The sequence below is a fragment of the Hemicordylus capensis genome, chromosome 7, assembly GCF_027244095.1.
Source record: "Hemicordylus capensis ecotype Gifberg chromosome 7, rHemCap1.1.pri, whole genome shotgun sequence".
NCBI lineage: Eukaryota > Metazoa > Chordata > Lepidosauria > Squamata > Cordylidae > Hemicordylus > Hemicordylus capensis.
In genome coordinates, this window is record NC_069663.1 from 9,729,616 (window position 1) to 9,756,392 (window position 26,777).

The 26,777-nt window shown below is 46.9% G+C and overlaps 1 protein-coding gene across 1 annotated transcript in view; it reads left to right on the forward strand.

The window, feature by feature from the left end:
• Positions 1–26,777, forward strand: part of LDLRAP1 (low density lipoprotein receptor adaptor protein 1) — a 118,620-nt gene that overhangs the window by 40,071 nt on the left and 51,772 nt on the right. Inside the window, exons 2-3 of the mRNA XM_053268711.1 lie at positions 12,166–12,308; positions 19,760–19,872. Of these exons, the coding sequence (XP_053124686.1) occupies positions 12,166–12,308; positions 19,760–19,872 (256 nt within the window). The remainder of the gene's footprint in view (positions 1–12,165; positions 12,309–19,759; positions 19,873–26,777) is intronic.

Below are 26,777 nucleotides of genomic sequence, written 5' to 3' on the forward strand. Positions count from 1 at the left end.
TCTGAACATCCTAGTCGAGGTGGCATGGGTAAATTTCTGGGAGCCATGGCGCCCTGGGAGTTGACAAGCCCTGTGATGAGTTCCAGTCCTTAGTCAATAATATGACTAATAATACGACAGGAGAGCTGGTCTTGTGGTAGCAAGCTTGACTTGTTCCCTTAGCTAAGCAGGGTCCACCCTGGCTGCAGACTGGATGTGTGAGCACTGTAAGATATTCCCCTTCGTGGGATGGAGCCGCTCTGGGAAGAGCAGAAGGTCCCAATTTCCCTCCCTGGCAGCATCTCCAAGATAAGGCTGAGAGAGATATTCCTGCCTGCAACCTTGTAGAAGCCGCTGCCAGTCTGTGAAGACAATACTGAGCTAGATGGACCCATGGTCTGACTCAGTACATGGCAGCTTCCTATGTTCCTATATGCTTGCTGAAGAGAAAAATGTGGCAGGTTTCTCTGGACTGGAGCAAGGTTGGCATGGAGCCCGGTGCTGAAGACGTAACATTGCTCCTCTCCCTTCAAGTTGTGCATTGATTTAAACAGACATCATTAGGTGTCCTTTGTAGACATTAGAGGAGGAGGGTGTTTGTGTGTGTGTGTGTGTGTGTGTGTGTGTGGTGGGCGGCGAGGGGCGTGCATCAGGATTGCACCAGCTGTCAGTTTCCTAGGTGAACATCCACAGACCTGAAGGGAGCCTGTGAGTGCAATCCACTTCCAGCTTCTGCCAGCAGCCTCCAGTCACACCCTCCCTCTGCACCACCACCACCCCCATCATCCCCCGTCACAAGAGACAATAGCTAGGGATGATGGGAGTTGGAGGCCAACAGCAGCTGAGGCCCCTGATTCAGATCTTTAGATCAGTGCATGGAAGTCAGGGCCAGGGGCAGCAAGCATGATCTGCTGCAGTGCTCCTAAACACACACACGCTTCTCCCCTTCATTAGCCACAGATTCCAAAAGTAAAGGACTTGTGTTGCCACCCTCTTCTGCGGGGGGGGGGGGGGAGACACGACATCTAGCGCCTTAGAGCTGTGTGCCTCTGATCACGTGCAGAGTGCCTTTCCCTTGAGGGAAGAAAAGTGGTGTGTGTTTGTTTGGCAGAGAGGATTTATGAGGAATGTAACCTAAACACAAGCCACCAAATGGCGCAGTAGTAAATGACTTGACTAGCAAGCTGGAGGTTGCTGGTTCGAATCCCCGCAGGTATGTTTCCCAGATTATGGGAAACACCTCTATCGGGCAGCAGCGATATAGGAAGATGCTGAAAGGCATCATCTCATACTGTGTGGGAGAAGGCAATGGTCATCCCCTCCTGTATTCTACAAAAGAAAAACTACAGGACTCTGTGGTTGCTAGGAGTCGACACTGACTCGACATCAAACACTTTAACCAGCGCATGTGCTGAGTGTCTTTCCTTAGCAAAGATCATGCTTCCTCACCTGTTTAGAGACGTTTGGGTGTGCTGGGGAACCTGGTGTTCTGTGCCTCTCTCTCGGCTGGCCTGCCTAGGCTGCCGTAGCGGCTCATCCTGACAAGCCAGGGGGCTACCAGAGGAGGTAGCCTAGGTGGCTCCTCACTCTTTCTGCCACCCTAGAGCCATGCAGCCTGCAGGCTGGCCATTCATCAGGTAGAGCTGCATAGCTCTTGGATGGGAAGAGCAACCTGAGCAGCCTCTTTTGGTTGTCCATTCCCCCCCCCCCGGGCTCATTAGGACGAGCCACTTCTGCTAGGCGGTGACACCACAAACGCCACACTGCCCGGGGGTGAGACGGAAGGTGGCGACTCCACCGCTGCTGGACACCACAAATCCATCCATTGCTCCTGCAGTCTGCACACTGCTGCACGGCGGCAACACACACACACACAGTCAGAACATCTCCGCTAGAATACGTCTGGCTGAGCAGGCTTTGGCTCTGGCAAATGGCCCAGGAGATAATATTCTGGCTGGGTGGCAACACTAATCGCTATGCAGCCCTTGAGGTGGCAAAATGAGAAGTGTGTGCTTTAAGACAGACAGTGGAGATGTCTAATCTCTCTTGAGTGGTCACGAGGCAGGGGCCTGGTACTTGAGTTTCGCCAGGGTGATGATGAATTCTGATGAATATGATGTTTTGGTGGGGGTGCAGAAGCAAGCACATCGGTGGCACTGGATTCACTGCCCCTTCAATTTTGTGTCGTCATTCCCCACCTCTCTGCCTCCCCCCGCCCCACCCAATTCAAGCAATTACTTTTAGTTTTGCCTCTCACACCCAGACAAGTCCGGACTGGGCAGAGGCATTTGTTTATTTTATTACTTATTTCATTTTTAGTAGCTTGTCTCTTTTAAAATTGTAATTTTTAAAAATGTAAGCCTGATCCTGATATTTTATTACGATACTACTAAAGTAAAAGTAAAGTGTACCATCAAGTTGGTGTCGACTCCTGGCGCCCACAGAGCCCTGTGGTTGCCTTTGGTAGAATACAGGACGGGATTACCATTGCCTTCTCCCGCACAGTATGAGTTGATGCCTTTCAGCACCTTCCTATATTGCTGCTGCCCGATATATGTGTTTCCCATAGTCTGTTTCCCATAGTCTGGGAAACATACCAGTGGGGATTCGAACCAGCAACCTCTGGCTTGCTAATCAAGTCATTTCCCTGCTGCACCATTACGATGAATATTTATATACCACTTTTCAACAAAGTTCCGAAAGCGGTTTACATAGAGAAATAAAAATAAAGAGGGCTCCCTGTCTCCAAACAGCTCACAATCTAAAAAGAAACATAAGCTAGACACCAGCAGTAGCCACTGGAGGGATGCTGTGCTGGGGTTGGATAGGGCCTGTTGCTCTCCCCCTGTTCAATAAAGATAATCACCCCTTTAACAAGGTGCCTCTTTGCTCAGTTAGCAGGGGTATTTTTCTTTTGTTTAATTTATTTATTTATATCTCGCTTTTCCTCCAAGGAGCCCAGAGTGGTATACATGGTTACGTTTATCCCAACAACAGCCTTGTGAGGTAGGTTAGGCTAAGAGATAAGTGACTGACCCAGAGTCACCTAGTGTGTTTCGTGGCTGAATGGGGTTTTGAACGCTGGTCTCCTTGGTCCTGGTCCAACACACTCTAACCACTACTCCACACTGACTTAGGCTAGATTGCCAGTCTGTGACCTGGGTCCGAGTCCCAGCTGCCACATGGCTCCTTGCACTTTTGTGGGGCTGGGTCCTAGCTCAGTGGCAGAGCATCTGCTTGGCATGCAGAAGGTCCCCAGGTCAACCCCTGGAATAGGAAACATAGGAAACATAGGAAACTGCCATATACTGAGTCAGACCATTGGTCTATCTCGCTCAGTATTGCCTTCACAGACTGGCAGCGGCTTCTCCAAGGTTGCAGGCAGGAATCTCTCTCAGCCCTATCCTGGAGATGCTGCCAGGGAGGGAACTTGAAACCTTCTGCTCTTCCCAGAGCAGCTTCACCCCCTGAGGGGAATCTCTTGCAGTGCTCACACGTCAAGTCTCCCATTCATATGCAACCAGGGCAGACCCTGCTTAGCTATGGGGACAAGTCATGCTTGCGACCACAAGACCAGCTCTCCTCTCCAGGTAGGTCTGGGAGTGGCCCCTGTCTGAAGCCTTGAAGAAGCCACTGCCAGCCAGTCAGGGGTGTAGCCACCGTTGGGCCACCGGGTTCAAAGAACCTGGGTCATGGCCCCAACACTCCCCCTGCATCTGACGTCAGACGTGGAGGGGCTGGTTTAGCTTCTGAGCGGGGCCCCGCAGCCCCGTTCGGGAGTTAAATGGCCAGCACTGCATCCGCAGCATGGCCAGGAGCGAGTCTTCCCTGCCATAAAGGCAGGGAAGAGCTGCTCCTGGCTGAGCTGCAAATGCAGCGCTGGCCTGAATCTAACTCCTGAACGGGGTCGTGCAGCACCTTTAGGGAGTCAGACCACGCCCCCGTCTGATGTCAGACGTAGGGGGCGGGTCCCTGAATGGGGTCGTGCAGCACCTTTAGGGAGTCAGACCACGCCCCCGTCTGATGTCAGACGTAGGGGGCGGGTCCCTGAATGGGGTCGTGCAGCACCTTTAGGGAGTCAGACCACGCCCCCGTCTGATGTCAGACGTAGGGGGCGGGTCCCTGAATGGGGTCGTGCAGCACCTTTAGGGAGTCAGACCACGCCCCCGTCTGATGTCAGACGTAGGGGGCGGGTCCCTGAATGGGGTCGTGCAGCACCTTTAGGGAGTCAGACCACGCCCCCTGTCTGATGTCAGACGTAGGGGGCGGGTCCCTGAACGGGGTCGTGCAGCACCTTTAGGGAGTCAGACCACGCCCCCGTCTGATGTCAGACGTAGGGGGCGGGTCCCTGAACGGGGTCGTGCAGCACCTTTAGGGAGTCAGACCACGCCCCCGTCTGATGTCAGACGTAGGGGGCGGTGCCGTGGCGGTGGCTGGACAGAGGCCGCTGCTGGTCTGGCCCCACCACAACAGCCATATGTAGACCATACTGAACTAGATGGACCAAGGGTCTGATTCAGGATAATGCACAATCGATGCATACAAGGATCTATGTCTAACCACCGTCAAACAAATTAGATCCAAAATATACAATTCAATGAATCTTTAATATAACAGGCACTAAAGATACAAAATAACAATATGAATAACTATAAACGAGCTGAATCCACAAGCCTATCTCGTCATCACGAGCACAAGAAGTATAACTCCCCGATACAGTCCTCTAATTTCTGTAGGGCTGGGAGAGACTCCTGCCTGAAACCTTGGCCAGCTGCTGCCAGTCAGTGTCGACAGTACTGAGCTCGATGGACCAAGGGTCTGACTCTGTATGAGGCAGCTTCCTACATACCAGCCTTCTGGTTCATTGCATTTTTAGTGGGAGAAAGATGCTTATTGGCATTCACCCCCTAGCAATGACCACACTATATCAAAGCATCAAAGGGAGCCTGACATCATAGGACATGGTTATGTGTAATGTAACTCCCACTCACCCACCTGCCTTTCCTCACAGGAGAGGGAGAAGAGTGAAATGCTTCTGCAGCACTGGCTTCGGGCTCACGCTGTTCTAAAAAATGGAGTCACTTTTAACATATAGTTACCAGTGAGGTTTTTCTGTTGGTGTTCATGCTAAATTATACCCACTTACTAAGTCTTAATGATGAGAAATTAGCATGGGGAAATGAGCTGTTCTGTCAAGAGCAAATAAACAGGGAGGCCTGGAATGCAGATGGAGGCAGATTTGTGCTTTTGCATGTGGGGTGTGAAAACCAAGGATGGTTCCGTGCATGACAAGATACCCAGCACGATGGAGTTGATTTATGGGGAGGAGCAGGGGGAGGGTGGCATCTCTCCACTGACTGGGAGAGGAGAGACGGTAGCAGTGACAAAAACACAGGAAGCTGCTTTTGCCGAGTCAGACCCTTGGTCCATCTAGTTCAGTACTCCCAGCACTGACTGGCAGCAGCTGTCCAAGGTTTCAGGCAGGAGTCTCTCCCAGCCCGGCCTGGGTGCTTTCCAGATTAGACCCTACAATGGGGTCACGGCGTATCTGCTAAGTGTGCTTCCATGCTTCCTGCGTTGTGACACCGCAGTCCCTACGCTGACAGCAGGGTGCCGTCCACATTTCAGATGCCTTGTTTCAGATCTAATCACTGCGATATAGTGCTATAACGTTGTATGTGTGTTGCAAAAAGGTTGCTGTATTTTCCCGTGGTAGGATTTTTTGATTCTGAGGATTGTTGTGAATACGATCCTGCCAGGCCGAAGCATTTTCTCTTTGGTTGTACCTGTGGTTACATTTTACCTGTGGTTGTAGCGGGTAATCTGGAAAGTGCCCTGGAGATGTCAGATTATTGAACCTGTGACCTTTCTGCAGGCAGAGTAAAAACCTCAGCCTTGTGGGGGTTATCAATTTCTCTCCATTTTAGGGGAGAAGGGGAAACAGACACACCAGGAGCCACCATGAACTTTGACAATGACGAATATTTATATACCGCTTTCAAAAGTTTCCAAAGCAGTTTACATAGAGAATAAAATTTTTTAAAATGGTTAGGCGATAAAGGCAATAAAACTATAACTAGCAATGTAAATCAAAGACTCACAAAGAGGCGTTTTTAGCTTAAAGCTCCAAATTGCGATTAAATCAACTTAAGGCTTGCCAGAGATAGAGGAGGACCTGGAGTGCAGAGTTAGGAAGGAGGGGAGAGAGAGAGGGAGATTGTTAGTATACCCTCTGCCAGTTCCGTCGGAGGGTCTGTCACCTTTGCAGGATGGGAAATACTGGGGTCTTTCTTCCCAGGGGCCAAGCAGAAGGACGGTGTAGAGGAGAGGCAAACATGCCACTCACAAGCCAGGGATCCAGGATAGCGGCTGCTTCCAGGGAAAATCCAGGGGAGGTTGACTCTCTAAGGCAGCCAAGCATGGTTTGGATCAAGAAAGAGGTCCAAACCAGGGGCTGGAGCAATGGCCGTGGTAGATGGAATGGCCAGAGCCAAAGGACACTTCGGTGGGTCCAAAGAAGAAGCACACCTTTAAGTGGGGCTCAGGGTTAAAAGAGACAAATACATACCATCAGGCCAAACACAGGTCACACCACCTAGTTGGAGAGGATGACATCCGGGGTTAACAAAAGAATACATGCTGTATGATTCAAGCACAAGTGTGTGCAGTCTTGAAAGACAATGGAGTGAACAGATTTGAAAGACCCGCAGCTTGGGATGATGGGAGCTGTAGTCCAACCACAGCTAGAGCAGGGGCAGCTCTGTAATGGGCTGGTCTTGTGGTAGCAAGCATGACTTGTCCCCTTAGCTAAGCAGGGTTCACCCTGGTTGCATATGGATGGGAGACTAGAAGTCTGAGCACTGGAAGATATTCCCCTCTGGGGATGGAGCCGCTTTGGGAAGAGCATCTAGGTTCCAAGTTGCCTCCCTGGCAGCATCTCCAAGATAGGGCTGGGAGAGACTCCTGCCTGCAACCTTGGAGAAGGTGCTGCCAGTCTGTGAAGACAATACTGACCTAGATGGACCAATGGTCTGACTCGGTAGAAGGCAGCATCCTATGTTCCTATGGGCCTGGCTCAAGGACTTGGTGGGAGTTGAGGTCCAACAACATCCGAGAAGAGAGCTGTTCTTGTGGTAGCAAGCATGACTTGTCCCCTTAGCTAGGCAGGGTCCCCCTTGTTGCATATGAAAGGGAGACTAGAAGTGTGAGCACTGTAAGATATTCCCCTTAGGGAAAGGAGCCACTGTGGGAAGAGCAGAAGGTTCCCAGTTCCCTCCCTGGCAGCATCTCCAAGATAGGGCTGAGAGAGATTCCTGCCTGCAACCTTGGAGAAGCCGCTGCCAGTCTGTGAAGATAATACTGAGCTAGATGGACCTATGGTCTGACTCAGTATATGGCAGCTTCCTATGTACCTATATGGGATGGAGTAAATGGGCGAGCTCAAAGCTTCTCATGGGTCAGGAAGACCTTCTAGGTGTAAAAACTGGAATGCTTTTCAGGCTAAGGAACCTCTTCCCTGTTCCGTGCCAGATCATTAATGCTTTGATAGTGAGGAGGGATTGGTACAGCCTCATCTGAGCTTCTTTTGAGGGAATTAGTTCAACTAATCTTTTGTGCCAACAGCAAGAGGAGTTTCGCTATTCTCTTGAGAAATAGCCCTTCTCCTTCATCCTTGCCTGTATTGCGAGACAGAGAGGGGCATGGGGGATACCTTTCAATCGCATGTAGTCTTGACCTGGGGTCTCCCCATGCAGCTTCTGCTGAGCGAGTTAACTGAGAGTTTGCCAAACATGGGCATGTGGAGGGCTCATGTTCCCTCGAGTCCAGATAGCCAAGATGGAGACTGCAAGCCTGCAGTTCCAAACCATATAGAGGGATGCTGGTAGTAGCCCCTGAACAGGCTGTTCTTGTAACACTCATATGTAGTCACCCATCCAAACACAAACCAAGGCAGACACTGCTTAGCAAAGCGGACACTTCAAGCTCACTACTACAAGACCAGGAGGCGGGTCTCACGATCACAGAGACCCGCCTGGGGAGGGTGAGCGGGGAGAGTGGGCTTAGCCTGCTCTCCCCACACACGAGCAGACAGTCTGCTCTGGGTGGCCAAAGCAGCCGCCCACAGAACTGCCGCCTCCGTTGTGGAGCTGGTGAGTGCTGGGGGGAGCGGGGGCCAATTGGCCCCCAAAGGCCCCAGCATGCCTTGCGGGAGCGTGCAGGCCATGCTGGAGAGACCCCCGGAGCCAGGAGGCGGCTTTTCGCCTCCCCTCTGGGGGTCTACTTGTGAGTAGCTGTGGCGCGGAGCCGCACCTTGGCAACTCACGATTGCTAAAACTGGGTTCGAGGCGCACTCGCTCTGCAAACCCGGTTTAAGCACTGGGCGACAGAAGCGGGGGACCCACTTAGGAACCACCGGGCTCGCAGGGGCTGCAAAAATCAGGCTAGGCTCCCTTAGCCCAATTTTTGCGGACCGTGTGAATAGCCTCCAGTTCTCCTCCCCAATATAGCTAATGAAGTCTGTGGAGGAAAGACGTCCCCCATGGATTGTGCCCCATGTTGATTAGTATGAACGAGACAGCTTTTAATTTTTTAGAGGGTCAATCTATAATTAAGCTTAATGTCTTCACACTTCTTGGCCCAACTATGCATCTTACCCTTAGCAATTTTTTCCAAGTTCTGTTTTCTTGGGCAATCTATCATTTTTGCATATGCCATGACTTTGGCTGTATAAAAGAAAAGTCCTTGTGCTTCTAGTTGTTAACTGAATAAACCCCAGTCTCTGCACAAACCATTGTGGAGGGTGAACTAGGCAGGATATGTTGAGAATCATTCAAAAAAAGGGTTCTGAGCGGCTTCTAAATGGTTATACTTTGTCACACCCTACATTTCGGCATCATAAATTAATCGGGAGATTGATATTTCCTCAAGAACATTTTCAACGTAGGTGGTGGACTAAATTATCCCTCACTTGTTCGTGCACAAACTAACACAACTTTAGAGGATTTTAAATGTATTGATTTATTTATGAATTACATTTTTATTCTGCCTTATCTCTGAGGAGCTCAAGGCAAAGTATGCAGGGTTCTCACCACATCCTCGCACAACAACCCTGTGAGGTAGACTAGGCTTAGAAATGGTGACTGACCCTAGCAGGTCACCTGTTGAACTTTGTGCCTGAGTGGGGATTTTAACCTGGGTTTCCCGAATATAGTCCTCCAGTTCTCTAGCCACTGCTCCATGATGGCAGCTGTTTTGACATGACCTTTGCAGCTGGATGTTTTTACACAGTTGTAGCTCTAAATACTTAAAAAAAAACAAAAAACCATAAAATAGTGTATGAGTGTCACCTTAAGTGGCACAGCGGGGAAATGCTTGATTAACAAGCAGAAAGTTGCCGGTTCGAATCCCCGCTGGCACTATATCAGGCAGCAGTGATATAGGAAGATGCTGAAAGGCATCATCTCAGACTGCACAGGAGGAGGTAATGGTAAACCCCTCCTGTATTCTACCAAAAGGAAAACATAGGGCGCCACAAGTCGAAATCAACTTGAAGGCACACTTTACCTTTACTTTACGACTTAGATTTTCCACCCTCCTTGGAATTTTCCACCATATCTGAGTTTCCTTTTGGCTGGTTCCAGCCTAGTTTTCCATTCCGTTCTGGTCATTTTGAATCTTATTCCTGTACCGTACTTATCCAAATAGAAGACAACTCTGAATTTAAGGTAACCCACTTAAAATTAGTGGTTAAATACAAGTTATTCCTGTGTTTACCCAAAAGGAACACAGCTCTGAATTTAAGATCACACACACACACACACACACACACACACACACCCATTTCTAGCATCAAAGAACTTGGAAAAATCCTAGTCTTGGATTCAGGTAAGGGTGGTGTTAGCTATCCCTCTCAGTCTGCAGTTTTTATAGAAGATCCCTTCCACCTAGGTCGCTCTTTAAAATGATGGGCTGGAGAGCATGCTCCCCAGCACTCCCTGCCGTGGGGGATCGGCTTCGCTACTCACCCGGCCGCCGGTGGGGGATTGGCTCTGCAGAAACCCGGTGAGTGGCAGACCCGGTCCCCCTCTGCAGGGAGTCCTGGTCGGTGTGCTGCTGCCCGGAGCAACTTGAAGGTGTGGCTGGAGCGGAGGTAAGCACCTACTAATTTATGCTTAAAGATGCCCCCCCCCCCGCGGCGCCTGCACTGGCCATCACTGATAAGAATACCATCGCCCTTACCAGTATCCCTGGTGTCGTATTATTAGAGAGAGAGGCAGTTCCCACAATCAGTGGGAGCCGCCTGGGGAGGGTTAGCGGGGAGAGTGGGCTTAGCCCGCTCTCCCTGCAGACGACCAAGCAGTCTGCTCAAGGCGGCCGAACTCGCTGCCCACACGACTGCCGGCTCCGTTTCCGGCGTGGCCCCCAGAAACTCCAGCGTGCCCTGCTCATGCTGGAGAGACCCCCCAAGCCGGGAGACTGCTAGCCCCATTTTCTCTGCTAGCCCCATTTTCTCCCATCGTGTGAATAGCCTCAGGGTCTGGTAATATAAATGCTTCTCTAAGGGAGGGCAGGATGCCTCCTTGTCTTAAGGAGGCTATTGGTAGACCTCATTTGAAGAAACATGTCTTGGATCCCTTCGAGTTAGCTAATTGCAGACCCATTTATAATCTCCCATGGTTGGGCAAGGTGGTTGAGTGGGTGGTGGCCTCTCAGCTCCAGGCAGTTTTGGATGATACAGATTATCTGAAAGCAGATTATCTAGACCCATTTCAAACCAGCTTTTGTGTGGGCTATGAGGTTGAGACTGCCTTGGTTGGCCTGTTGGATGATCTCCAATTGGCTATTGACAAAGAGAGTGTGGCTCTGCTGATCCTTTTGGATCTCTTGGTGCCTTTCAGTCCCATTGGCCATGGATCGCTTGAGGAGGATGGGGTTGGGTGGCACTGTTTTACAGTGGTTCAATTCGAACTTCTCTGGTAGATTCTAGATGGTGTCACTTGGAGACTGCTGTTCTACCAGGCAAGAACTAAAGTATGGGGTTCCACAAGGCTCCATGCTGTCACCAATGCTTTTTAACAACTACATGAAACCTCTGGGACAGATCATCAGGAGATTTGGTGCAGGTTGTTATCAATATGCTGATGACACCCAAATCTACTTCTCCATGTCAGCCTCATCAGGAAATGGCATAACTTCCCTAAATGCCTGCCTGGAGGCAGTAATGAGCTGGATGAGGGGTAACAAATTGAAGCTGAAGCTGAATAAGATGCAAGTACTAACTTTGGGAGGTCAGGACCCAAGAGATGGTTTAGACCTGTCTGTTCTGGATGGGGTTACACTTCCCCTGAAAGATCAGGGATATAGCTTGGGAGTGCTCCTGGAATCAAAACTCTGGTTTCTCAGGCTTAGGCAGTGGTCAGGAGCTTCGACAGATACATCAGTGATGTCCATTTCTGGAGGTAAATGACCTTAAAACAGTGGTATATATGTTGGTAACCTCCAGGCTTGACCACTCTAATGCACTCTACATGGGGCTGCCTTTGTATATAGTCCAGGAACTACAATTGGTACAGAATGAGGCAGCCAGACTGGTCTCTGGGATATCCCAAAGGGAATGTATAACACCGATTTTAAAAGAACTGCACTGGCTGTTGATACGTTTCCAAGAGAAATGCAGAGTGCTGGTTATTACCTATAAAGCCCTCAATGGCTTGGGTCCAGGATATTTAAGAGAGCGCCTTCTTTGTCATGAACCTGTTTCCTATTAAGATCTTCTGGAGAGGTCCGGTTACAGTTGGTGCTGGCTTATTTGGTGGCAACTCGGAACCATGCCTTCTCTGTGGCTGCCCCGTGGCTTTGGAATATACTCCCTGTTGAAATAAGATCATTCCTTCTCTGTTTGCTTTTAGGAAGACCTAATGATCTTGCTCAGACTCTTAACTGATATTAATTTTAAACTGTTTAATTTGTTTTTACCTTACGAGATTTTTTTTACTTCATTTTGTGAAGTTTTAACCATTTTTACTCTGGTTTATGTTGTGTTTTAAATTTTACACATTGCCAAAAAATGTAAATAAATAGATAATGGCCCTGTTTGCTAAGCAGGGTTTGCTTTGGTTTGCATTTGGATGCTCCCCCCAGTGTGTTGTTGAGTGTTAATAATAAGCGTTCTTCTTGATTCTCTAGAGCTCCCTGAAAACTGGACTGACACCCGGGAAACCCTGCTGGAGGGCATGCTCTTTAACCTGAAGTACCTTGGCATGACGCTGGTTGAACAGCCCAAAGGAGAAGAGATGTCTGCTGCTGCTGTCAAAAGAATTGTAGCCACAGTGAGTGTCTGGTTTCTAAAGGAGTTCTTTGCTTCCTGTGAGGAAGCAAGTCGTTCAAAGTAGAATGAATGGAGCCTACTTTCTGTCGTGTGTGTATATTTCTCTTAGGTGTACCCGTTGTGAATCCCATGTGTGGCAGCTCTCGCGAGAGTTCACGAGCAAGCTGCCAGCAGGGGAAGAGGAAAGCAGCGGTGCCAGAGGCGAGGCGGGAAACCAAACGGCGGTGGTGTATGTGTGAAAAAACAGCAGCAGTGGTGGGGGCGAGCAGGAGAAAACAGTGGCGGGGGTGGGCAGGGGGAGAAAATGGTGGTGGTGAGCAGGCAAGAAAATGGCAATGGAAGTGAGGAGGGCGGGGGGGAAGCGGCGGCGGGCTGGGGGGAAAATTGGCAGCAGCGGTGGCTGGCCTGGGCGGGCAGGGAAAACTAGAGGCGCAGATGCTCTGCGCCTGGCCCAGCTAGTTCCTTTTAATTTTATTTATTTATGTAACAAATTTATATACCTCCAAAGTTTTGTCTCTGGGCAGTTTTACTCCCTTTTTAGCATGGTGACTCTGAACTAGGTCCCTGCTCACATCCTATGGATTTGGTTTGTATCTGTCAGCACATGGATTATAAAAGGGTATTTCCTATACTTTGAGTAGTGGATCAGCTAGAAACAAAATGGCAGATCGGCAAAACGATTGCCCCGTTGGGGTCCCCTAGGACCCCATCCCATGCGCTGTGGATTTGGTTTGTATCTGACTGCCAGTCCATGAGTTACAAAGGGGTGTTGCCTCTACTTTGAGTACCCATCGCCTTGAAGCAACATGTTGGATCAGCAAAAAAAATCCCCATCAAGGTTCCCTCAGACTCTCTACTGTGAACTTGGTTTGTACTAGTCTGTAAACTCAAAAATTGTTGAAGGTGGGAGAGACACACATGAGTTCATGCCATCTTGTAAGCCTCTTCACTTTGGAAAGCAAGCTAAGAAATATGCCAGGTGAACTGAAGTACCTGCTATCATGAGGTCATGGAGCACCAGTGATCAAATTGCACCCACAGCTGTATACTGTATACTGCCATGGAGAAGAGCATTGTTGAAAGCTGTTCAATCTCCCTCTGGGTGGCTTTGAACATTCAGATATGCGGGCTGAAAGCAAAAGATAGGATCAGGGAACCGCATGTACAGCTTTTGCAGCACCACCCTATTTAAGAGGGAGATTAACGGAGCTAGTGTATATATATGTGGGTGGTTTTAATAACACTGCCTATGGGCAGTGTTTCCAAAGTTTTCCAAAAGGCCACTGTTAAATATTTAAAACCCTCACCTCAATAAGGTCAGATCCTTTTTCCGCTTGTGTACTTTCTATGGGAGGTACAGTTTAATGCTTTATTTAACTCTTATCACATTGAAAGAAGCACCATAGATGGTAATAACACAAATTTAATGTGGTGATTTAAATCTCTCAAATGCCTCTTCCAAATTCTGCCTCTTCCACATTCAGTCAGTGCAGGTAAAAGACTTTGTAACTGATAAAGGGAAAGTGGGGAGGCAGTACGTAATCCTGAGGAAGAGTTCTGTGTAACTTGAAAGCTCACTTCTTTTATTCATGTATTGTTCAATTTTTATACCGCCTTTCATAAGGCATCCCAAGCCTGGGGGCAACAAGAAAGAAGTCCTTGCCCCATCTGCATGGCAATTTAGCCTCTTTCCACATTGGCACACAGAGCAAAGGCCCCCCAACGACCTTGTTAGGTGGGCAGAAACCCTTGGGAACAGGCGGTCCTTCAGGTACTCAGGGTTCAAACCATTAAGGGTTTCATTATTTTTATTTATTATTTATTTAGTACATTTATATACCGCCCCATACAATAAGGTCCTTGGGAGGTTCACAATATAAAACCATTAAAACATTAGCATAATTCAAAATACAATAAAAACTCTAAAACCGAAGCTTTAAAACTATGGACTAAGAACCTGTCTAAACCAATGTAGTTTTAGATCCTTCTTAAAAACATTCAGAGAAGGGAAAACACTAATTTCATTAGGAAGCATGTTCCAGAGTCTTGGGGCAACTCTAGATAAGATAATAACCAGCACCTTGAATTGGATCCAGAAACAAATTGGCAGCCAGCGCAGCTCTTTCAAAATAACATGCTCCGAGAGAGCCGTTCCAAAGAGAACTCTGGCAGCTACATTCTGCACTAACTGAAATTCCCAAATATTCTTCAAGGGCAGCCCCATGTAAAGCGCATTGTAGTAATCCAGCTGTGACGTGACTAAGGCCAGATCTGTGGCCTTAACCATAGCCAGATCTGCCTTCTTGAGAAAGTCAGCAGACTAGCTGAAGAAGCTGTGCAAAGGCCCCCACTTCCACCTGAGCATGGAGAGCTGGTCTGGTGGTAGCAAGCACGACTTCTCCCCTTAGCTAAGCAGGGTCCGCCCTGGTTGCATAAGAATGAGAGACTTGATGTGTGAGCACTGTCAGATATTCCCCTGAGGGGATGGAGCTGCTCTGGGAAGAGCATCTAGGTCCCAAGTTCCCTCCCTGGCAGCATCTCCAAAATAGGGCTGAGAGAGACTCCCGCCTGCAACCTTGGAGAAGCCGCTGCCAGACAGTGAAGACAATACTGAGCTAGATAGACCCGTGGTCTGACTCAGTATATGGCAGCTTCCTATGTTCCTATAAAAGCAGAGCCGGATCCACCAATACCCCCAAGCTGCGCACTTGCTCTTTCAAGGGGAGAACAACCCCATCCAGAGCTGGTTGAATCATCCTATCCTGCTTGGCTTTTCGGATGACCAGAAGCATCCCTAAGGCTCTACACACAACAGTGTGCAAAGCTGAAAGGGGTACTGTGGGGAGATCGGGCTTGACCCACTCTCCCCACAGACAATCAGGGAAGCCTCCTGAGGCGGGTCCAGTACATCCACTCCTTCCCTAGGATCTGATGTCAGGGAAAATTAGAGCTGGGCGTCATCTACATATTGAGGACACTTCAGTCCAAACCCCCTGATGACCTCTGCCAGCAGTACTTACTTCCCTGATGACCTCTCCCACTTCTAGTACAGCTCACATAATTGCAATGTGGAGAATGAAAACAAAAAAGAAAAATCCATTCAAGTAACATTAAAGTCCAATAAAAATTCAGTTCATAAAATAGAAAGCAGTTCATAAAATACGCAGTGTGGCGGCAATTATGGGAAATTAAACGACATAAAAGGGTCATAATTTATCGTGGGTTTCTAAACACTTTCTTGAACAAAAGAAGCTTTGCATAAATCTTAAAAACCCATTGGGTGACATTGGGGCAGGTCTCTCTTGGCGGAAGGCTGATATTTCAACAAAAAAAGAACCTACTATGTGTCTTCATCAAGCTAACTCTTGTGGAACGAATCCCCAGCGGGACCCCTTCTGATGTCCTCAGTGGCCAAGAGGCCTCATATCAGCAAAGTTTTTGCAACGAATATGTATATACCGCTTTTCAGCAAAAATTCCCAAAGTGGTTTACATAGAAATAAATAAATAAAATGGCTCCCTGTCCCAAAGGGGCTCACTACTTTAAAAAAAGAAAGAAACACAAGATAGACACCAGCAACTGCCACTGGGGGGATGTTGTGCTGGGGATGGATAGAGGCCAGTTGCTCTCCCCCTGCTAAATAAGGAAAGGCAAGCCAGCGTGGTGTAGTGGTTAGGGTGCTGGACTAGCACCAGGGAGACCTGAGTTCAAATCCCCATTCAGCCATGAGACTTGCTGGGTGACTCTGGGCCAGTCATTTCGCTCTAGCCTAACCTACTTCACAAGGTTGTTCTGAGGAGAAACTTAACTATGTACTTAACTCTGGGCTCCTTGGAGGAAGAGCAAAATATAAATGTAATAAATAAATAAGTCAACTAAATAATAAATAAAATTAATAAATAAAATAAAGAGTCACAACATTTTAAATGTGCCTCTTTGTTCAGTTAGCGGGGGATGCAACATAAATTAGTCCAATCAAGATATGACGTTTCCTTTTTCTTAATGGGACCAAATCACTGCTCTTGCTTATGGGAACAGACATAGTGCAGCAGCAGGGCACAAGGCTTCGTGTTCAATTCCTGACATTTCCAGTTAAAAGCATCTCGGGCTGGAAAGATCCTTGTCTTGGAACCTGGAGAGCTGTTGCCCGTGAGAGTGGCAGGGTGGAGCTATAACTGGGCAGATGTGTTCAAAGAACATGAGCCACCCAACTCCTGGGAGCCACCCGGCTCACCCTCGCCCCCAAACTCTGGCTGGCCTCTTGCCTCCTCGCTCATTCCCAGCCGGTGTTTCATTGCTGGCTGGGTGCTTTTTGCTTTCTCTTGAGGGAGAGCAAGGAAATAAGCACAAGCCTGCAACCAAGGGCCGGCTGGGAATGAGCTTCAGACCGCCACACATTCCTTCTGGGTGTGGACCCTTGTCGCTCCCCTGTCTGTGTGCGCGCACATGCGGTGCACACGAAGCTTCTGCCCATGAGGCCACTGGGGAGGGGAGTGAACATGGACCCGCCTTCCCCTAGCAACGCCTCTGGAGAATGGTCTGATTTGCTATAAGGTAGTTGCATATTCAGGGGCTCTTCCTCCATGAGGCAAAGTGCCCCAGGCAGCAGATTATGGGGGACCCCGCAAGATGGCAAGGTGATCTCTTGTCCCCACTTTAAAAGGGGAGGAGGAGGGGCATTTAGGGGAGCAAAAACGGGGTATTGGCATTTGGCGCCCTGCCTTAGGTGCGCGGAGGTCTGGAGTCACTGCTGGGTATATGTATATTCCTGTTCAACTTAGGGTGAGCAGAGTGCAGAATTGCAAAAGCTTCAAACTGTACTTATCCAATCGTGATGAGTCAGGAACATCTTATAATGAACCAGGTGGGACGGGACTTGAGCCTGGGATGTGTAATGCACATACTGCCGACATGGGTCCCATATTGCCTGGAATGTTTCAGGGTTTGCATGGCCTGTAACAGCCTTTGTCTGGTGAGACGGATGAGCTTGCCCATTATAAATGCCCCCAAAGTCTCCTAAACCAAGCCATGAGAAGTCTACTGAACTTTTCAAATAGGTTGCACTGATGGCTTTTGCTGCTGCTTAAGGATGTCAGTGTTGACCGCAAGCCCTTTAGAAAAGCCAGAATTGGGAGTCTTGGATGTTGTGTTTGGTGTCTGTGAAGAACCTCTGCTAATGGAGCAAGGAGGCACCTTTGAAAAGTGGTGAATCTTTTCTGTTTAGCAGGGGAGAGCAACTGTCCTTATTCCATCCCAGTTTAACATCCCTCCAGTGGCTGTTGCTGATGTCTTCCTTTTATTTCCCTTTAAATTGTGAGTTCTTTTGAGACTGGGAACTATTTTGCTAATTTATTTTATTTTATTTTTCTATATAAAACGCCTTGAGAACTTTTGTGGAAAAGCACTATATAAATATTTGTAATACAGGTTGAGTATGCCTTATCTGGACTGCTTGGGACCAGAAGTGTTCTGGATTTCGGATTTTTCCGGATTTCGGAATATTTGCATAATGAGATATCTTGGGCATGGGATCCAGAGCGCCAAAACAGACTCCAGCAGAGCAGGCGCCAAACTGAGCAGGGAGTGGAGGAGGCGGGCTTTCCCTTTACCCTCTAGCGCCAAAGCGAGAACATCAAACACATCAAAAAACTTCACAATAAAAACAGAGCCGCAACTAGAGAGAATTACAGACAAAACTCCTGTCACTAACAGCCTTCTGAAATAAGTAAGTTTTGACTGCATGTTTAAAAGCAGCAAAATTGGGAATCTGCGAGCGACTGAGATGAGACGTTTTGTTTTTTTGCCTTTGTTATGGCGTGGTGTCCGGATTTTTAAGCATTCTGGATCTCCAGATAAGGGATACCGTATTTTACGGACTATAAGACGCACCTTAATTTTTATCCAGTTTTTCAGAGTTTTAACATATTAAACTGTTATCAATAGTTTACAAAGCCAAACTAAAAAAATAACATTTGCCATTATTTATAAAACCAAACAGACCTTTAAAATCCCAGAAAACTTTCATCTGAACTTTCCTTCTCCTCCTCCTCTCCCACTTCTTCTTCGTCGTCATCGTCATCCTCCTCCTCTTCATATAGAAAATGATCTTCACTGCCATCGAGACTATTACTTATACCGCACTTCTTGAAAGATTTAAGCCCATGGCGCTTCATAAACCTATAACACCAACCTACTCCACCTTGAAAATCTGTTAGGTTACACTTTTGCACACGCTTAGATGCCTGTATTTGACTCATCTTCGTTGTAATTCCAATGCCATTTTCACGGTGTCCTTGAATCCATTTCAGAATGTCATCTTCTAGTTTAGGCCATTTTGCAGTTAGTCCTCTATTTGCACATTTTGTCTTCTTCATTTTTTCTAGTTCATCCTTAGCAGCCCGCCAATCGCGAATGGTTTTTTCTGTCGGTGGAGGGCCGAAGTGTTGCTCTGCTGCCCTGTTCCCATGTTCTTCAGCATATTTAATCACACTGAGTTTAAATCCCGCATTGTATGAATGGCTTTTCATTTTCTCCATGATCAGTAACACGAGGGTAACGCAATCACTGTACCGAAAAGTCTAGCAGTCTACAGCAACAGGCAAGACGTAATGCGTATCACGCAGGATCATGTGACGGCTTGGTGAACCCCGCACGCCAAATTCAGTTACGAGTATAAGACGCACCTGAATTTTGGCGGATATTTTTCGAGGGAAAAAGTGCGTCTTATAGTCCGTAAAAGTACTCAATCAATCAGTTTTTATTACAGCTGTTGGCCAGCCAAGAGATAAAAATCAGAATAGCAAATATAACTAATATACACAAATAGTAACTGATAATAACACACAATAAAACAGTATACAATCATCCAGGATAGATTACTTTAAAAACAGTAAAACAGCTCATAAAATTGAGACCTTAATCTCATAGCAATATAAAAAAAAAAATTGGCGACCACTTTCGTGATCTCACAGCTTGTATCCTCAAGGCAATATTGTGTATAAAAAGGCTCACACCTTCCAGGAAATCTAACTAACGGGGGGAAATAGGTTCTTCTCTAACACCTCAATACAAAGAACAATATAACAGAACATGGGTAACAGTTTCCAGGAGGTCAGAGCCACAGGGGCAGAAAACTGTAGCTGAAGAATCCTTAATGAACCTCCTTTCCAAAAGAGAAGAGGGCAGCACATGTAAGCAAGCCCGAGCATACGCAACCCGAAACTTGGAAAAGTGAAGCGTTGTTAGATAATTTGCACCTCTATCTCGATAAGGGATACTCAACCTGTAGTCCCAAAATGTCTCCTCCAGAGTATGCTACCTGCCTTGAGGGCTTTTAACAGAAAGGTGGGGTATTAATGTTCTAATAAATAAAACAAGTACCTGTTAAATCATTGTGGGATATATCTGTCTGCTAAATACCTGGATCTTTTCTTTTCTTTTCTCTCTCCAAAGGCAAAAGCAAGTGGTAAAAAGCTCCAGAAAGTTACCCTGCAGGTGTCTCCCAGGGGGATCATCCTCAGCGACAGCATCACTAATGAACCAATCGAAAACATCTCAATATACAGGTATGTGGTGATGATCGTTTTTAAGGACACGCCATATAGGAGGGGTGGCCAGCCTGAGGCTCGCCAGCTGTTGCCGGACTGCAGCAACAGCTGGCACCCCATGATGCATTGCAACAACCTGCTTCCCATTTAACGATGGAGAAATTATTCCACGCTACATCAGTGAGAAGTAATAAGCGTTTGGGACGGCCATTCAATGTGTCTTTTTTATAATCTTGTTTTTAAATTTTATTGTGAGCCACCTTGGGATTTTCTTAATGAAAGACGGGGTACAAATTTAACAATAAATTAAATTAAATTAAATTAAATTAATTCACTTTTTGCCCTTTGCCCTAAAGAACTTGCAGCCCTTTGGGCCATCCAAATAGCATGTGAGGTGTGGAAAGCTGGCTAGGTAATCGAGTCAGTCTCAACTCCTGGCACCCACAGAGCTCTGTGGTTGTCTTTGGTAGAATACGGGGGGGTTGGCCATTGCCATCTCCCACGCAGTATGAGATGATGCCTTCCAGCATCTTCCAATATTGCTGCTGCCCTATATAGGTGTTTCCCATTACATACCCATGGGGATTCGAACCGGCAACCTCTGGCTTGCTAGTCAAGTCATTTCCACGTTGCACCATTAGGTGGCTACAATTTGCTAAATGCTTATGAAGTCTCTTAATCAAATGATGAGGTTAATGACAAATGGGCCTGAGCTGCACAAAGAGCAGGGCGCTTTCCAGATTACACATTATAATTGTTTTGCCATGCATCTGCTAAGTGTGCGTCCATACTAACTGTGTTTTTTTTTGTTTTTTTTTATTTTTATTTTTATTTTTTCAAATAAAAAATGGCTCAGGGTGGTTTACAATTAAAACAAACCACTAAAACAGTTAAGAGCTAAAACAAATTAAAAAACAATATAACAATTAACGAATTAAAAACATTTTAAACAACAATTAAACAATTACAGTGATTAAAAACCTTGAAATCGGGTTTTTAATTTTAAAATAAACCAGATATTTTAAAAAACCCAAATTTAGGAAGCTAAGAAAGCTTGGGTGAAAAGATGGGTTTTCAGGTGTTGGTTTTTTTTAAATTGCCAGAGATGGGAAGGATCGTATCTCAGCAGGGAGCGCATTCCACAATCTCGGGGCAGCAACTGAGAAGGCCCGTCACTGTGTAGCCACCAAACGAGTTGGCGGTAACTGGAGATGGACCTCCTCAGATGACTTCAATGGGCGGTGGGGCTCATAGTGAAGAAGACGCTCTCTTAGATACCCAGGGCCTAAGCCGTTTAGGGCTTTGTAAGTTATAACTAGAGCTTTGTATTTTGTCCGGAAACCTATTGGCAGCCAGTGTAACACCATCAGTAAAGGAGTAACATGGTCTCTCCAAGATGACTCAGAGACCAACCTGGCTGCTGCGTTCTGACCCAACTGAAGTTTCCGGACTACATACAAAGGCAGCACCACGTAGCGCACATTACAAAAGTCAAGTCATGGTGGTTTTGACACCACCATGCATGCTATGATAGCAAGGTGCGTTCACACATGGGAAAGCCTTCTTCCGGGTTTTATCTTTACGCATTAGTGTTACGACGTTGCATGTGCATTACAAAAAAATAGCTGGATTTTCCCGTTTTAGGAGGGCTGTCCTGCTGTTTCCACGGTGTAATGTGGAGGGTTCATTTAGGAATTTGATCTTTCAGTATCTTAATCTCCTCTAACCTTTGAAATGATTCTTTCTTTCTTAATCTTTCCTGGCACTCTTGTGCAAAGGTGCATCAGTGCAATTTCCTTTTTATTTGCTTTTCACTCTTCTCCCACCTCCGTTAATGTTAAACCCTTTGTGATTGCATCTCTTTTTATATTGCTGTGATTATGTTCCTTTCTGTCCAGCTGTGTGTGTGTTCTCTCAGCTTTTGAAATGATCCTTAAAAAAAAAAAATCCTGGGTACTCTGGTGCAAGGGTGCATCAGTGCAATTTCTTGTTTATTTGCTTTTCGCTCTTCTCCCTCCTCTGCTAATGTTAAACCTATTCTGATTATATTTCTTTTTATTTTTCTGTGATTATGTTTCTTTCTGTTCTTCCTTTCCTCTTTCAGCTTCTGCCAGTGAGTTTTTTAAAATATTTTTAAAAAACTATTTGGTAAGGAATAATTAAGTTTGCGTAAGCTAGAAAAGACTGCTTCCCCTGCAGGTGCCTTTGTGCAAGACCACCAAGAAAAAAAACATGTTTTTTTAAAAAGGCTCATCACATCATTGTCCCCCGCCTCCTCTGTGACCCCCCCATTGGCCCAAAATGTGGCAGTAGGAGGACTCATCATAAACAATATGAACAGTCCTTGCTGGGAAAACACGTCGTTATGGGTGGCAATATGAACGGCCACAGCTGTGCCACGAACTATGCAGCAAACTGCTTCCACCCTTTATTTACATTTTGAATATAATCCTGCCAAGCCGAAGCATTCTACACCACCTCCAACTGCTGTAGAGCTCACAGTCTGGAAACCACCCAGGACGATTTCCAGATCGCACCCTAGAATAGCAGTAAAATGCTTTGGCTTGGTAGGATTGTATTGAAAACGATTCCCCAGAATCTCAAGCTCCTACAATGGGAAAATACAGCTATTTTTCTGCAACGGACTTGCAACATTGTAGCACTAAACCGCAAAGATAAAATCTGAAGCAAGCCGTCGGAAATATGAATGGCACCTTGCTGTCAGCGCAGGGACTGCGGTGTCACAACACAGGAAGTACGGAAGCACACTTTGCAGATCTGTAGTCACACTGTGGTAAGGGCTAATCTGGAAGGCGCCCAGGTCATGTGTTAAACCTGCTTGCCTGGATGTTACATCAGACTGGGATCACAGAAGGAGCAGGAGGAGTCTGCTGCAGGATGTGGTGATGGCCACCAGCTTGGATGGCTTTAAAGGGGGCTTAGGTAGATTCATGGTGGACCTGTCTATCAATGGCTGCTGGCCTGAGGGCTTTAGGCCACCTCCAGCCTCAGAGGCAAGATGCCTCTCAATACCAGCTGCAGGGGAGCAACAGCAAGAGAGAGAGCATGCCCTCACCTCTTGCCTGTGGGCTTCTCAGAGGCATCTGGTGGGCCACTGTGGGAAACAGGATGCTGGACTAGATAGGCCTTGCAAGTATAGCAGGGCTTCTCAAACTTATGTCCCCAGATGTTGGATCACAAGCCTCATTATTGCCAACTGCAATGGCTGAGGATGATGGGACATAGTCCAACATCATCCGGGGACCCAAGTTTGAGAAACCCTGATGTATGGGGGTTTTGTTTGTTTTTGAGGGGAGGAGGCAACATTGCCGCATAATTCTTCACTTGCAGTCTGAAGTGGTAAATCCAGATATCTCGTTACGATGTGATGAGCTGCTTGTCTAGACCAGGGGTTCTCAACGTTGGGTCCCCAGATGTTATTGGACGTCAACTCCCATAATTCCCAACCAAAGTCCACTGGGGCAGGGGATTATGGGAGTTGAAGTCCAATAACATCTGGAGACTCAACGTTGAGAACCCCTAGTCGAGACTGGGGATGCAGTTTTCTTCACTGTAAGCCTCCCAGGGGGCGGGGGCCAGTGGCGGCCCCCATCAACCCTAAGTACGGCTCTGTGACTAATTGTTATTGGGCCTGTGTGAAGCTTCAGCCAAAAAAGCTGTGTGAAGCTTCAGCCAAATCCAAAAGAGAGATTAATTTGAGAATGCTTCTCAGTGCAGTGAGCCTGCTCCCTTGGTGAACCTCGAAGCTGACCCTTACAATCAACATTGGGTTTTTGTCAGCTAGTCTGGTGTGTCTCAGAGAGGCCAGTGACATTTTCTGGAAGTGTTCTTGCTCAAAAGCAATAACAATCTAGTCTTGGCTGAATAATTAATTTTAAAGTCCCAATTATGTCTGTAATTCCTGCTTTTTTCTTCTCTCCCTTTAAGAGCCTCTATTAATTATATTGCCTGCAAGCAATCTTTCCCACATGCCTGCTGGAACCTGGTCCATGAATGCCAGCTTAGTTTAGCAAGTGAAGTGTCAAACGCAGACCAGTGAGAGCCAGGTTCAAATAATCCTACTCATCCACAAAATTCACTGGGTGACCTTGGACAGTCACCATCTCTCTGTCTGGAATGCTTCACAGAGTTGTTAGGAATGGGATAAGAAAGAGTCCTGGGAAACGTTCAGGATAGAAAATATTTATAGCCAGTCTGCTGAGCAGGTCAGTTGGGATCATCCCAATTCTGCACCAAGGAAATTTCCACTTCTGTACTTAAAATATGCAGTGTACAGTGGTATGCACAGTTCGGTTCAAGTTTCAACTGTCGTGGTCTTAGCTAAATTGACTTTTGATGGCCTCCGTTTTTTCTGGCATCTGTAAAATGGGAAGAATAGTAGTTCTCTACCATCATGTTGTTGTTGATGAGGATTAATTAGATGAGTAGCAAAAGCACATTTTGTAGATTTGAATTGCCATTGATATCCATAATAAGATATCATCATAACTTTGGCTCAGGGTCAGGCACGAATCCTTGACTATTAATTTGTAAGCATTTCTGTGCAACATCAGTGGCAATCTTCACTGTGACCTCTTGCTTATGTTGTGTAAGAGAGGCATTTATTTCAGGCTGCTGGGAGCAGCATTTCCTCTTAAAGATTAATAAATACTGTGCATGTAACTTGGCACAGGAAAGGCCCTCTGGAACTCCCCCCCCCCATATTTTCTTGCTGCAGTTAGTTTTAGAGTCCTTCTTTCTGTTACAAAAACCAACACGTAACAGTTTAAGCAAATTATAGTAAGGATGGGGGTGGGGGGGTAGGGAGTGCTTTTTATGAAATCAAAGCAGAGTGAAGCTCAGCATAGGACAAATGTAGGCCATGTTGGAACACGACAAGAAACTAATGCAATGCAAATGAATTTTGAATGCGGCTTTTTAAGCCTGGAAAATCTACTGGGAGTGTGGGCATTTTACTCCTAGAGAAGAAGAGGGCATTAGGCTTGAAAAGTAAAAAAAAGCTCCCTAGTTTCATGGGATGACTGGGTTGGGGGCTGTCTATGGCAACCTTTGGGGGACAGTTCCGTGTCCAATTTCACTACCCTCAAAACAAATTGCTAGTTATGATTTGCAGTGGGTGGTCATTTGCAGGGCACGGGGTGGGGGGGCTGCCTGCTGTAAGCAAAGATAGCAGGAAGCCAGGAGACTTGTCCCCTTAGCTAAGCAGGGTCTGCCCTGGTTGCATATGAAAGGGAGACTACAAGTGTGAGCACTGGAAGATATTCCCCTCAGGGGATGGAGCCGCAGCTCTGGAAAGAGCATCTAGGTCCCAAGTTCCCTCCCTGGCAGCATCTCCAAGATAGGACTGAGAGAGATTCCTGCCTGCAACCTTGGAAAAGCCGCTGCCAGTCTGTGTAGACAGTACTGAGCTAGCTAGACCAATGGTCTGACTCAGTATATGGCAGCTTCCTATGTTCCTATGGAGATCCAGTGGGGAACTTCTGCGCAGGAAAAAGTCACACTAGAGCCCTTTTCAGGCATTACTGCCCCGACTGTTTTGTACCGGGGAAGATGGGGAACAGAAGCTAACTGTGCTTCCTGGCACCACTGTGCTTGGTGGCTATTACTCAGGCTTGACTGATGTCAGGCACCAGGGAGCCATGACACCTAGGAATTCAATTACTGGGATTCTCAGAAGGATTCCTATTTGTCCTAGGCAGCCCTGTTTTTGTTCCAAGTATGTTATTTGTAAAGGGGCTAAAGAGAAGCCCATTTACCCTCCCCCCTTCACCATGTCTGTCACTAAGTATGGTAATTTTGTCAAATGTCCATTTTTCTGGCTCCTAAATACTTGTAGTGACTCCTAGATTAAAAAAAAATGGTCTAGGCCTGGATTAAGAGCCAACAGGGAAGTAACTTGCCTAGGGAACAAGAGGTTGGTGGTTCGAATCCCCACCGGTGTGTTTCTCAGACTGTGGGAAACACCTATATCAGGCAGCAGTGATATAGGAAGTTGCTGAAAGGCATCTTCTCATACTGCACAAGAGGAGGCAATGGTAACCCCCTCCTGTATTCTAGCAAAGACAACCACAGGGCTCTGTGGCCACCAGGAGTTGACACTGACGCAACAGCACAACTTTACTTTACTTTAACAAGTAAGTATATGAGCCAGCTGGAGTGGTGAGATCTGGGGGGATGAAGGCTCATTGTGATTTTTGACAAGGTCTACAGTGCTAGAGATGGAAAAGAGATGATAGCATTCAATATATTTAGCTTCCATGTGTTATCATGCTTTTATTGTCCTGTCCATTGGGTCTACAGCAGCCACATTTGCAATGGTGTTTTAAAAGGTTTAAAAAAAAAACACCAACAAAAAACCACAAGTACTCTACAATGTCCGAGGAATGGAAATGAACATTGACAGGAATGTCCTCCAAAGATTATTCTATGGAGAGAGGAGTGGACAACCATTTGTTCATTGTTACCCGGACCCCAAACCTAACCCTTTCCTCTGTGCAAAAATGACTGCAGTTTTACCCAAATCGTTTGGGGGTATGGATAAAGAAGGGGAGAGAACACACACGAAGCTGTAAGTACAACAATGTGATTGCCTATTTTCCATCTCTAGAAGGGTAGTAAAGTTGTGCCGTCGAGTCGGTGTCGGCGCCAGGTGACCACAGAGCCACGTGTTTTTCTTTGGTAGAAGACAGGAAGGGTTTACCATTGCCTCCTCCTGCACAGTATGAGAGGATGCCTTTCAGCATCTTCCTAGATTGCTGTTGCCCGATGTAGGTGTTTCCCATAGACTGGGAAACATACCAGCGGGGATTCGAACCGGCAACCTTTTGCTCCCTAGGCAAGTTACTTCCCCGCTTTGCCATTAGGTAGACACTGCCAAAAATCACTATGAGTATTCATCCCCT